Raw genomic sequence first — 14,050 nt, forward strand, 5'->3', positions numbered from 1 at the left:
TATTTGTAAGTACAAAATATGTGCGTTCCGATTTGTATTTGTGTTTTTTTTTGTTTTGACATCTCCACGTACTACTGTGAGTAAACAAAGAATAAGACCGACAAAACAAAATCTTTACGAAATACACGAAAAGAAATAGGGAAAAATAAACAAATATGTAAGTGTATACTAAGCCGGACCCAGGAGGGGAGCTTATCATTTGTTGGAATTTATTATTGCTTGATATTTTACAATATGTAAGTATTTTAAAATTTCCGGATATTCTCCGCTAAAGAGAGTATGAGAATTTAAAATTCTGTTTACTAAATATCCGAGGAAGCTAATTACCTGGACGTTGCTCAATTGAAAAATTGTGATTTTCGACCATTAAAATAACCGGGTAAAACAATTTATGTAAGCATTTTTGTATGCAGTGTCGAATTCTACTGACAGTTATAGTTTTCAACAAGATCACTCTTAACGCGGTGCCAAATATATAATGTTGCGGAGTCACCTCTAATTACGGTGACCATATATCTGAAGTAAAGGTACAGTACACATTCTTATTATCTACATATGTACATTAGGGTGGTCAACAAAAAAAAGTAAAGTCAGGGTTTTAATGCTCTCACCCCCTAGGATTGTTCTATACCGAAAACATATACCCCTGTTTTTTGTTTTCAAGTAAAAAAATATTTAGAGGTCGCTCAAAGCGATTAAAGTTATCCATGTATATTTTATATAGAATTCTTGAAAATCAATATTTTTGGATCGGAAAAGTCTGTATCTCTTTAAGAGACTGGCAATAATAATACCCAACTGCTTATTTAATCATTTTTTAATATAATCTATTTTTCAAAGGGCCCCAAAAATCCCAGAAAAGGCAATGGGGTGACCCATAAAATACGTTTAGTTTTAAAAATGGTTAGATAAATAAACAATTGGGTACTATTCTTAAACGCCTTTCTTTCTTAAGAATTCTATAGATGAAAAACTTTGATCGCTTTAAGCGACCTTTTAAATATTTTTTGATTCCAGAAAAAAACCAGGATACATTTTTTCGATATAGCATTGTTCTTGCTCTTGGGGGTGGGGGCATCCAAAGGAATCGTAATATTAAGAAAAGAGTGCAAACAAAAGAGTGGTCTTACAGCCACATATGGCGCATGAGCTATAACTGGAACTTCAGGATTTTTGGGTAACTTAAAGGTCCAAAGGCAAAGGCTTAATCTTAACTGCGATTTTTATAAACTTCAAAATTCAAAATTATAATTTTTTTGTTCAAACACCTCGATTAGTTTTTTCGATATTTTTATGAAAGATTCGATTTTGTTCGGAACTTGTCTGTGTTTTTCGGAACTTTATTATATATTTTCAATATTGTTGGGAACTTTTAAGAATTTTCGAAAATTTTCTGGAGTTTTTCCGATTTTTCATTGCTACATATTTCCGAAAAGTTTTTAAAAGTTTTTTATTGTTTTGGGACTTTTCAAAATGTTTCAAAACTTGTATGGACTTTTCAGGATACATATTTTGTGTTTGGTATACTGCCCAATTTTTTGACGTTGTATTGTTTTTATAGTGCTGGCCAGGTAATTCTGCGATAACTCATGTTTTAGTATTCAGGATTTTTCTAACTTTTCGTAATTTTTTGGCACCATTCTAAATTTTTTGGGGGTTTTTCTAAAACGTTTAGTTCCAGAAGTGCACTAAATTTTTACTTTGCTGTTTAAAAATGCTTAGAAAACAAAAGTTGTCATCTGTTATCAGCAGGCAAACTTAACCTAATGTGGCAATACGATATCGTATGTGAGGATTCGAGCCCATCATTCGATTCGATTATCGAGAATAGATTTTTTTACAACCAAAATACAAAAGAATACTCGGTTTAATAATGAAATACATGCAAAGCAACAAGAAAGAGTTCGTTATGTACATATGTCGCTAATTGGAAATTTTTATCGAGCTTAATGTTCTTTTGCCACTGGGTTACAAAGAAACGAAGCTAATATGATTTTTGTTAACTGACCCCCCTTTAATAAATATCTTCGTCGGCCATTGTGTGCGCAGACTTACATCCGCACATAGGTACATACATATGTAAGTTGTCAGTGCTATAAAGTGCAACAACAACCGAACACGCAATTAAATTAAATCACAACAAAATCAACGAAGACGCATACAAACTTCAAAAACAACAAAACCCATACCAACTTATTAAAAAAAAAAATAACAAATAAGTCAAACATGTGGAAAATACAACATATTAAGTATACACACAGTGACTCAAACAAGTGTTCTCGTGATGATTTTTTTCTTAATATTCACAACATTTTTCAACTACATTTATTATTGTTTGTTTTTTTGTTTTTCTAGAAAAATATTGTCGGCCGCTGTGGCAAACCTCGGAGGGTATTTCTGCCATGAAAAGCACCTTCTCATAAAAATACAATCGCCGTTCGGAGTCGCCGTAAAACTGTTGGTCTCCTCGGAGGAGAAGCTCGGCCAAACACTAATATATGTGTAAGCGCCAATCTATTATTTATTATTATTAGAAACATATTGTCAAAGCTTTAGCCAAAACCATATAAATCAATGTTAAAGACTATATATCAAATTAAGGAAAATTCAACAAATTATCATCAAAATTTCGTGCTTTTTAATCTGAAAAATTTTGATGAAAATTTCTTGAATTTTCCATAAAGTTTGAAAACTTGATTTATATAGTTTTGGCCAAAGCTTGAACAATATTTTTACAGAAAATAACAAAAAAAAAATTAACTGAAAAAACATTGTGCATATTTAAAAAAAACATCAACACGTGAATACTTGTTTGTGTTACTGTATATGTACAATCAGTTCGAAGAAGATATTGAGCACGGTTTAAAGACAAAATTAAAAAAAAAACAAATAAAAATAAAAATCACATAAAAAACCCATTAAAAAATTATTTTACTTTGCCATACACTCCTCTGAGCTTTGTTTGGCGCTAAGCGCTGACCATTCGCAATCGAACTGTTGCCGCGAGCGGTTGGTTGAGTTTTGTTTTCGATCGTTCAAACTTGAATTTAACGCGTTTGGAAATTTTACAAACCATTTTAAGTGTTAATTGTAAAGTGGTTTTTTGATAAAGTGCATGTATACATACTAAACACATATGTACATATATACACCGTGAAATAATTATTTACTTTGTTGATTAGTAGGCGCACATTTGTAGGCATATTGTGTACTTAAGTGCATTATTATTATTTTTTTGTGATTTGTTGTATAGACTTACTTAAATCTGTAAGTCGTACTGATATTTGTGCAGGAAACTGAAGTCTGATATTTATTGCTGGCTTAGTCGTAAGCAATCGCAGTTGAATGCTTACAAGCATGAATAATTAATTTAAAACGTACATACTTATACAGTGTACATATGTACATATTTACATTGGTATATACATATATATGTAGAAAAATATACCTAGTATATTTTCACAGTGACAACTGTGCATTAGCTATTGTTTAATTGATTAGTAACTTAATATGCCTAACGCTCGATGCGAATGCTTGCTTTGTACATACATATGGACATAGAAACAAAGTTAGTATGCCACACGCTGTGTATATTGCCGGCAAATGGGCCTTTTAGGCCGCGCACAGTGGTCGGAAAATTCATTTTTTGGCGAAAAAAAACACATTTTATCAAAAAAAAAAATATGATTGCTTATTCCATTTCAGAAAACATAAGGGAATTCAGAAATGAATGTTATTTTAGGTGAAAGTTGTAAGTTTGTTCATAATATTGCGCCAATCGCAAAAAGTATTCGTTTACTAAATGTGTAGAAAAATTTTACTATGTTTTTAAAGCTTAAAATTTTACGTTTTCCTCACTAAAAATCAGATTGTTTTGTTAAAATTAATTGAAATTTTTTATATCAAAAAGTTTGATTTTTATTTAGTTATAACCAGGTCATTAGGTCAGCCGCAACTCCCAAAATTTAAAATCGACATAAAATTTGTGATCAGCTACTTTTAAAATCTATGGGAAGTCGTTTTAAGAAATTTTGTGTTAATTTTTAGAGAAAGTGACAGTTCAAATTTAACCCAAACTTCGTGATCAGCGAATCCTAAAATCTAAGGGAGTTCACTTTTATGATTTTTTTTTATTTTTAGAAGCAGATGTGACAGCTATCAGTAGTCAAAGTTTAAATGTGACTTGAAACCTAATGCTTTTTTTTAATTTTCGGAGAAAGTGACAATTGTTTTGACAGCTGTGAACAGTCAAAGTTTAAATTTGACCTGATCAACGAGTTGTAAAGCGTAATGTGGGTAACTTTTAGTTAGTTTATTTCTATTTTTAGAGCAAACGACAGTTGATTTAACAGCTGTCAACTGTCAAAATATAAATGTTATGGCATATTTGGATTCATAACGAAATGACATTCACATCGGCGCAGTTTTCTAATTTTTCGCGAAAAACATAGTTTTCCGACCACTGTGCCACGTCAAAACTTTAAAGATTGCAACTTTATTTTAAAATTTTAATAAAGAAATGGTTTTATTTTTTTTTTATAAAATAATAAGAGTATGCCAACTCAGTAAAAAGGATTTTTTTTTTAAATTTCGAATTTGCTTTAATTTCTTCGTGTGTCCTATATACTTATGTATGTATGTATGTATGTATGTATGCTCGCAACTAATTGCCAATAAGCTTAATTGTACTGATGGCAGTGTATTTGTATGTATGTATATGAACAGACCGGATTTAAAAATATCGTATAAAATAAACAGAAGAAAAGTTCAAGCATAAATTAAAAGTAAAAGAAATCGAAAGATAACAAGATGACGCGACGGCTTTGTGTAGCTGCGCTTGGACTTCTACAAATTGTGGCGTTCGTATATGCGGCGGGGTGAGTATTTGCATTCTTTTAAATGAATTTAGTTATTTTCGCAGCACTGAACACTAATGGCCGTAATTATAAAAAATTTTCATTTTTTATTTTTTTTTTTTTGTATGAGTTACCCGAAAAGAAGCATCGTTGAGAAGCTTCACTGACTCTCGTACTGCTTGTAGTTTAGTTTTCTACTTCATTTCTTAAGTAGGTAATCCTAGGAAGCGGGCCTCCCAGTAAAGATGCTTCTAAATCTGCAGAATTCATTCACGCTTTCGCAGACGTTTTCCATGAAACATTTTTTGTCTTTCTTATTTCCAGTCCAGCTTTATAAAGTTCGCCCCTCAGCAGGCAACTTGCTTTTCCGAGCTCTATTATAGAGTCGACTGTTTGGCGCCATCAGCGCTTTGTTTACAACTTTTCGCATGTATTTAAAATTTCACAGAAGAAAACATAATTAACTCTAATTGGCGTTCGAATATGTAGAGAGCGAAAAAAACAACAAGAAAGTAGGTACTAAGCCAATTAGCAGATAAATTTACACCGCAGTCATGAATATTCTAGAATCTAGACGAATTGTGAGTGAACTTGGAAGCTGTACATATATATGTACAGTTGTCCACAAAATAATAGTAGTGCGATATTTTGATAAGTTTTGGCTATTTGTCTTTTGTTTATTTTATGTTTATTATTTTTTTTAAAAAGTCTAGCTGGTTGTACAACAAACTCCATATAAATTTTTATTTCAAACTTCAGTGCCCCCCATATTAAAGAAAATTGTCGAACACACTTTTTATGGAAAAAAACATAAAAAAAATTCTCAAAAATCCACGGGATTTTTCACCAACTTGAAACTTGCACTTCATCAGACTAAAATTAAATCGGCTACAAAACTGCATACCACAATTTTTTCTAAAGATTCTGATTAAAGAGTTTGAAATTTTGGTGAAAATTTGCAGAATTTTGTTAATTTTTGCACAAAGTTTGAAATGTAATTGTATATGGTGTTTGTTTTATAACCAATTAGGCTTTTCTAAAAAAATAGTACACATAAAATAAACGAAAGGCAAATAGCCAAAACAGACTATTTTGTGGGCAACTGTATGTACGTATGTCACTAGGTACGCAATTCACTAAACATATGCAATTTTTAGAAATGCGCAAAAATAAAAAATTTTATGATTAATTGCGCCGGGTAAATTTTTATCTGTATAAAGTTCAAACGCTTTCAATATCGAGCTGGTTCTTGTAGAGCTGAATGTGAAATTCTGGTAACCGTGCATTTGAGATATCGACGCTTTTAAATGGCTACAAAGGTGGCGTATGCGACGGAGAAGAACCCATATCAGTATATAGATGCGAAGTTCACACTGTCCTACTGCAAATCAAGACGATTTGGTGGCGAAGAGATTTAGTCTCAGGGACACTGAGAAGAAAAATTAGCCATATTCTCTTGATTTCAAGCTAAAACACATTTGTTTTTCCGCCAAACCACCTTATATTTACTCTAATCAGATTTATTTTAGGTGAATTTTTCGCTTGAACATGATTTTGTTCTGCACTTCACAGATCTTTTTTCGGCATTGAGAAAAATCTAAAAAAAAAAACAATCAACAATGTCTAATGGCATTCGAACCCGGGCCATACCTAGAAGCAAACAAATAGTAGCAAGCCACTTGTTTATGTTTGTTTAAAAAACTATTTTCCTGTTCAAAAATTTCTAATATCGCTAATATGGAAAAACGAAAAATGGCACTGTTTGAAAAAATCAAGTTACTTTTTTCTTAGCGGTTGGAATCTCAGGGGTATTTACCCAATCAAGAAGGGAAATCATCTCGTTTGCGCCAATTAATCCGAGATAAGTGGCTGCAGTGGAGGATAAAAGCCGTTGGGATTAATTAATTAATTAATTAAAGTCCTAATACAAAGCATTTATATCCCCAACAAATTATTAGATATACAATAAAAGCTTAGTTTGTCCAGTTTTGCTGAAAGAAATACTGATCTCAAGACATTTTTAAGACAAAGAAGTCAAAACGATAACCCAATAAACTTTTCACACGAGAGCAAATTCAGCAGCTTATTTAAAAAATTGTTTCCGTTAATTCCTTAGAATAACTAATTATACAATTGCAAAAAATTTTAAGACTTTCTTATGTTTCCTATGGCAGAAAAACCTAATAGTTCCCAGAACCCGCAAGGGCAATAAAATAATTTACATTTCCTACATGATTTGCATTTTAGTGACGACACTCAATGACAAACAAGTGAAAAAAAATTAAAAAAAATTTAACCAAACAAAAAAACATTATTTTTGCTTTGTGTGTCGGGAATTCCCTTTCGCTTCGCAATTGCTTATAAAAAGTGCGCACGTAGCATCCAACTATTAAAATTTGAATGTTGCTGGCACGTACAGAGGTATATGTAAATGCGATTGCCCTGCAAGAAATGGAAAGAGTGTGAACAGAACGACGAAACAATCGCAAGACAAAAGGTCAACTGAATAATAAAATATTTTAAATTTATTAAGGAATACAGAACTGCTTTAACTGACGCGAGCGGAAGAAAATGATTTATTGCTATAGAGTCGTATTGATAAAATTTGAAAAAAAAAATCAATAGATTCTTCACAAAATTCCGGTATAAAAGTATATTTTGCACTAATTTGCAATCAAATTAAAAATTAATAAAAATTTACACTCCGTTAATTTCATTTGAAGTTCATAAGCTGTCGTTTCCTTTTATTTTTGAGTCGTTATGAAAATGCAAGACCATACGAGAAATCCAACCTGTACCACAAGCGTACTTTTTCCCTAAGTGACTCCACTTACTCACGCTCAGTGTACAGACAGGTCCTTCTGCATTTCACTTCAGCTGTTCTTATAATTGCAAAATATATCGATCGATGATATAAAACATTATTTAAAATCACCTCAATGCCAAGTGATGTGTGTCAATTTCCTATAGGGTGTTTACTTACATATATTTATGATTGTAAGCATCAGTTGCTATCGTTTTTTTTTTTGGTTTTGATGCCCGACAGACATCAGCTTTTAAAAAATAGTAAACATTGCAAGACAAATCAAATTTCATGATACATCAATCGTGCATTAGTGCTTTGAACAACAATCACATAAATAAACGTACATTAGGGTGCTTCAGAGCATTAGGGGAATATAATATATTTTATATGTATACATAATTTTTTCGTTTTGCTCTAGGTAACGTAAATACAAGGTTTGATTGGAGTAGGTTGACGATAATATATTAATACTGGAAGTTGAACATTTATCGTATTTCGGTTTTCATGAATGCCGTTAAGTTGACTAAAGTTTCGATTTGAGTATTGGTTTTGTATAGTTCACCTTGATCTTCCAGAAACCATAGTTAATATGGTTAATGCTTCTTGCCAAAAAAAGCCAAGCATTCGGTTTTGAGATTCTGCACTATCTGTATTGTTGTTCAACCCATCTGTCACTCTATATAAAATGGAACATCTGTCTTCCCTGAATCGTTATGGGAGATCTCAGACTTCAACAACTTCCCAATCATCGGTCGCAGCATTATATAGCACCGCGGATCTACTTTTGCCACATGTTGAGATCGGATTGGTTGGCTTGCCTTGATTTGCCTTGAACAATGTGCTTGAGACCCTCTTTCTTTGTACCTTGGAAGCCCAGATTCTTTATTAATTTAAGACGACGTGCCTTTAGGAAGGTGTGCTCAGGTGAAACCATTGGCCGTACTACAGGTAAACAACCTGAATCTGAACCAACATTGTTCCGCTCGGTGAATACAGTACCGGCCTCAAGGTTCTTTCAGCTATTGTGAACTCGAATTTGGGCTTCCCGTTACCGTACCAGGTATTAATGTTGGTGAGGGTAGTTGTATCTGCTACATTATTTCCATGGAAAAGCTGCTGTTGCACGTGCCTTAGCAAGGATAAGCTGTTGGAGCTCGCCCCGAGCTATGGGCACGCCAGTATTCTAAAATGCTTCGAGTTCCTACTCGAACATACCACTGCACGGCGATTTTGGATCCAAAGGGATCTTTCACCACCCATGTTCCAGCGAGAGAGGACTGGGAGAGGTGCAGTATCTGAAAAAGCGATCCTTTAGACGTATTTATTATTAGAGCAAAGCTGAATGGGAGGGCGCGAAGAGCTCTCGATCAACAATAAATTAAGGCTACCTGAATGTGGTTATTAAATCCCACAGTCTAGCAGCTATCAATTGTCTTGGCTCCCTAATGGTTCGTTCAGGTGCGATAAAGGATTGTTTGATCTTCTTCTTGAAGCTGCATGGCAGATGATGTAAAGACAGGGAACCCTTGAGCAAGCGCTCCCGGGAGAGAAATACTGGGTGTTCCTCTGAACTAATGTGGTGTACTCATGGATAGATGGGGGTTTGCTCAGTTCAGCGTTCGCTGGACGAACACCTTGGAATGTAAGGGATCTAAATGCGTCTGGCCACGTGTAGACCGTAGGCGGTCTGGGGAGCTCTTAACGCAAAGCAAGTTACACGTCTCACTGTTGATGGGAGTTGTAACTGGTCATTGCGTGATAGGTAAGGCTGAATGTCATCGATGACCCGTACTGCACCGGCTGCATGGTGGACGATGAACTGGAATCATCTCAACACCTCTATTCCCTTCTTTCCTTCTGAACCAGTTATGGAGACCAATATCGAAGGCTCGTTGGGGATCCTTAAAAAAAAGAAGAAAAATGGTTATTTCTTTGGAATAAAGAATGGAATTTGTTTATTTTAAACGATTAGAATAAAAAACAGGTAAAAAAAAGATTTGTTTATTATTCTGAAATACACATTCAGCTATGATTTGCTGTAATTAGAATTTAAACAATTATATGGATATATGAAGTTGAATTAATATTTAAATATAATCTCCATTGTGTGAAGGAACGCTCATTAGGCACATTAAATTAAGCAATTCAATAAATAAAAAAACGAATAAATGTTCAAAATCTCATACCTATTCGCGTTTATACACGTGCTACTACAGCAAAAGCCAGGCTTAGAAACCAGGTTACGGCACTGAATATGTACATAAATTAAATGGCCATAGACTTTTTCCTCAAGCTAAAAAAGTTTCATAATTCATCGCTTTCTTTTTGCTTGCCCTCGAAATACTTAAAACAATTATCGAATGCAAATAGGGTGAGCTACGAAAAAAGAAACCCAAAGTAGCAAGTCAAGAGGTTATCAAGTATAAGTTTTACCCTATTGACTTATTGAATTCGTGAAATTAATCAATGTAAAGCTTCATTTACCTTTCGTGTGAGACAAATAGGAATAAAAAATATAGGAAAGTATTGAGCAAAAAAAAACCTTGATTTTGCAAAATTTTGTGTATATTTCTCTAACAACTTTTCGTATAGCAAACAGTAGTATTAGCAAAAAAAAAAAATGTATAAATCGACATATCGCACAAAACAGTCCGGACAGTTTGCGATAATGCGGGAGTAAACAAAATATTTTTTCACATAACAAAAACAAAAATACAGATACATACACACAGTGGCGGATTTAAATATTTGCCGCCCCTAGGCAATTCATAACTTGCCGCCCTTTTTTCACGAAAAAAAAAAATATATATATATATCAAATATGATTGTTATTGTCAGTGCTTTATTACAATATAGTAAAACACGATGTATTCTGCACTGAAATGCTTTAGAGGTTTGGACAAGTAGAATCCAATTATCAGGACATTGAAGTAGCGCTATGCGAGTATACAAAATAAAATCGCTCATCCGGAAGATTTTTTGACCTCGCGCAAGACAAACAGAAGACCATACACAGATACACTGCCTAATTTGACATACGACGGAAGCTGACCTTCAGATTATTCACGTTATGATACACTTATGAAAAACTGGTGGGCTTGGAATCAAGAATTTTCTCGAAAATGCACGCTCGTTTTTCGGCAGTGTTGTCAAGTGTGGTAACCTTTTAGATGATTCTCGTTCTCGGGGCAGCGTGTCGGCTGTTTCTTTGCGTCACGCGCAGGCGCGCCGTCAGGTTTCTAAGCCGCGTGAATGAAAGTTAAATGGAAATTTCAACGACTGCTATACTAAGGAAAAATTCGCAGCGTAATTCTAATTTTGAATTGTATTGAATGAGATGAATCATTAATAATATTTTACAGACACAAACACAATTTCAAGTGCAGCTGAATCCAAATAAATTTTTTTCTTTTAATTTAGCTGTCTTAAATTTTGCCGCCCCTTAATTCTGCCGCCCTAGGCTTCAGCCTATGTTGCCTGTACGATAAATCCGCCACTGCATACACATACAGAAGCGAAAAACCCAAATTTTTTATTTTAAGTTGCTACATTTGCAACAAAAAAATGCATACGGTTTTTTGCATATATAATTTTGATTTTGTGTGTATAATTAATTAGTATGTGCGACAATTTTAAGGCAACGGCCGATAAACCGGATTGTCTCTTATACATATTTTTTATCCTACTAAGTAATATTATAATTGTGAAAGTTTGTGTAAGTATGTATGTCTGTTGGTCTTTCGCGCTAAAAAATGGCTAAACATTTTTCAATGAAATTTGGCACACAGATCGGTTATAAATAATATGAAATAAAGCCGCTTTACAAAGTAAGTTACGTATCAAGGCGAATTTATACAAGGTGGTGTTGATGGCGAATTAAATTTTCGCCGCGGTACTACTGAATGTCAAAATGATGTGTTTGTTGTAAACAAGGCGAATTCATTTTACAACAAACACATCATTTTGACATTAAGACGTACCTCGGCGAAAATCTAAATTCGTCATCAACACCAACTTGTATAAATTCGCCTTGTTACGTATAATGCAGAGTAGTCGCTCGGAGTAGTTCGGCGCTTGGAAATAACTTCGGCTGCACGTTTTGTTGCAACTGACAACGTAATGCATCGTCGGAGGTATTCATTTTGTGCTTTACTAGTAGATGACATTGGTCATGGATGACAATTTTGGTACTAAAAACTGAAAGAAAGCATGGCTTGCCTCGTAAGGTGCTTACCTATTTTCCCAGTGGGATGTGTTAGTTAGTTACACCGACATGACTCTGACAGGACTTTGAATGATTCGACTGTGTGCAGTCAAAGGGCACAGATGACTCGCGATTAAAAGTCTGATTATGGCAACTTAACTCGCCTGTCCAAATATGAGCACAATCCATTTAAGAGAACTTTTAAGTGGCGGCCTCTACGTTACGTTAAGTTGCCATACTCTGACCTTTAGACGCATCTCCTATGGCGCCTATTAAATGGGACTCGAAAAGATTGCATGACTCTTTATTCGCGCAGAGCAGAGGTGCAATTTCTCTGGCCATGGGTCTGCTAGCGGGTCACATTATTGTAGGGAGGTACACGGAGAGTCTCGCAGTGCGCTATACTAGCTTCTTTTGGGCTGAAAAAGGGAGGAAGAGCCAGAAACCGTAAGGTATTTACTTTACGAATATCTCGCACTTTGGAGGAGAAGACTGAATTGTATACATTCATAGGTGATGGGAACTTTAAGGACCTAAGCGATATACTTACGTACATAGGTTCATATTTCTTATGAAAAGTGACAGAAGGAAAAAAATCCTTTAAATTGCTTTCGTGAAACTGGCAGTTAATGAGACAGGTACACTTATGTATGTTGACTAGGTTATTAAAATACGTACTTATATAGACCAGAAATTTCAAACTGCCAAATATACAATTTCTAATCGATATGCGTACTAATATAGCTTCATCTTTTTGCAGCCACTATTCAGTTATCGGACCCGGCACCATTCGTTCCAACTTCAAATACAATGTCGCTGTGTCTGTGCATAAGGCTGAGGGACCCTGCAAAATCGATGTTGCCATTACAGGTCCCTCGTACAATGAGACAAAAACCGTCGAAGTGCAGCCAATGTCAACGGAAAATGTGGAATTCAATGTGCCCACACTAAAAGAGGGCGACTATAATCTTACGGCAAAAGGTGTTTCTGGCATTACTTTTGAAAATACGACGAAGCTGAATTATGCCGACTACAAACCCGCTATTTTCATACAAACTGATAAGGCCACCTATAAGCCGGGTGATTTGGTGCAGTTTCGTGTGCTATTTTTGGATGCTAATACGCGTCCGGCCAAGATTGACAAGCCTATTACAATACTGATTAATGTGAGTATTTTTTTTATTTCAACTGTGTACTTAGATATTTCAAAAGTCCATAATACATATATACATACATCTAATTTTCCTTGCAGGATGGCGCACAGAACCGCATCAAACAGCTGAAAGATGTGAAGCCGACCAAGGGTGTTTATACCGGCGAATTTCAGCTCTCCGAACAGCCTGTGCTTGGCAATTGGAATATCGATGTACTCATCGATGGCCAGAATCCAGAAACGAAATCATTTGAGGTGGCCAAATATGTATTGCCCAAATTCGAAGTGTCCATTGAGACTGCCAAAGATGTGGCCATTCCTGATGGCGTCATTAAGGTGACCGTACGCTCAAAGTATACCTACGGCAAAGCGGTAAAAGGCAAAGCATCGGTTTCGATTAAACCAATATATCACTATTATGGCAACAACGATCACATGCAAGCAAATAAAACTATCGATGTCGATGGCAAGGGTCATGTAGAATTTGACTTGACTAAGGAATTAGGCATATCTAAAGAACACAGTTATGTGCCGCCACTTAAATTATTGGCCATCATGGAAGAGGAACTCACGGGGAATAAACAAAATGCCACTGCAACAGTTAACTTACACTCGGAACGTTATCGCATTGAGGGCGTCGATGTGCCATATACCTACCATCCGGGTAAACCGATAAAAATTACGGTTGTTGTGAAGAATGTGGACGGCTCGCCGGTGCGCGATACAAAGAATAAGGCAAAATTGATTGTAGATCCACCGCGTAACTATATCCTTCGTGGTTTCCGTGGCGAACCGAACGCTGAGGCCACAACTGAAAAGCCAGAAGATATGACTTTGGAATTCGAGTCGAATTTGGATGAACACGGCATGGCGTCTTTTGAGTTTACGCTACCCGAAACTGACCGATACTTCTCGATTAAATGCCAATTTTTGGATACATCAACGTACCTGAATTCAATATCGAAATTTACACAAACCATTGATGCGCCGGAATTGTTGAAGTTGACAGTGAATACGGAAAAGTGAGTGTA

At 35.0% G+C, this 14,050-nt stretch overlaps 2 protein-coding genes across 13 annotated transcripts in view; both read left to right on the top strand.

Moving 5' to 3' along the window:
- Positions 1–14,050, top strand: part of LOC108366953 (zinc carboxypeptidase-like) — a 54,180-nt gene that overhangs the window by 1,689 nt on the left and 38,441 nt on the right. The gene's annotated exons all lie outside the window — the stretch shown is intronic.
- Tep2 (Thioester-containing protein 2) overlaps positions 2,973–14,050 on the top strand; it is a 35,850-nt gene continuing 24,772 nt past the window's right edge. For 9 of the 12 annotated variants that reach the window (XM_017621459.1, XM_017621453.1, XM_017621457.1 and 6 more), the window contains exons 1-4: positions 2,973–3,267; positions 4,699–4,877; positions 12,627–13,032; positions 13,119–14,041. In XM_017621459.1, the coding sequence (XP_017476948.1) occupies positions 4,810–4,877; positions 12,627–13,032; positions 13,119–14,041 (1,397 nt within the window). In that variant the 5' untranslated portion in view covers positions 2,973–3,267; positions 4,699–4,809. Of the gene's footprint in view, positions 3,268–3,310; positions 3,328–4,698; positions 4,878–12,626; positions 13,033–13,118; positions 14,042–14,050 lie in introns of those variants that run through there. The other 3 variants (XM_017621449.1, XM_017621451.1, XM_017621450.1) reach the window with 3 other exon arrangements.

The sequence above is a fragment of the Rhagoletis zephyria genome, unplaced genomic scaffold (assembly GCF_001687245.7).
Source record: "Rhagoletis zephyria isolate East Lansing unplaced genomic scaffold, Rhagoletis_zephyria_1.1 Rzeph_scaffold_02465, whole genome shotgun sequence".
NCBI lineage: Eukaryota > Metazoa > Arthropoda > Insecta > Diptera > Tephritidae > Rhagoletis > Rhagoletis zephyria.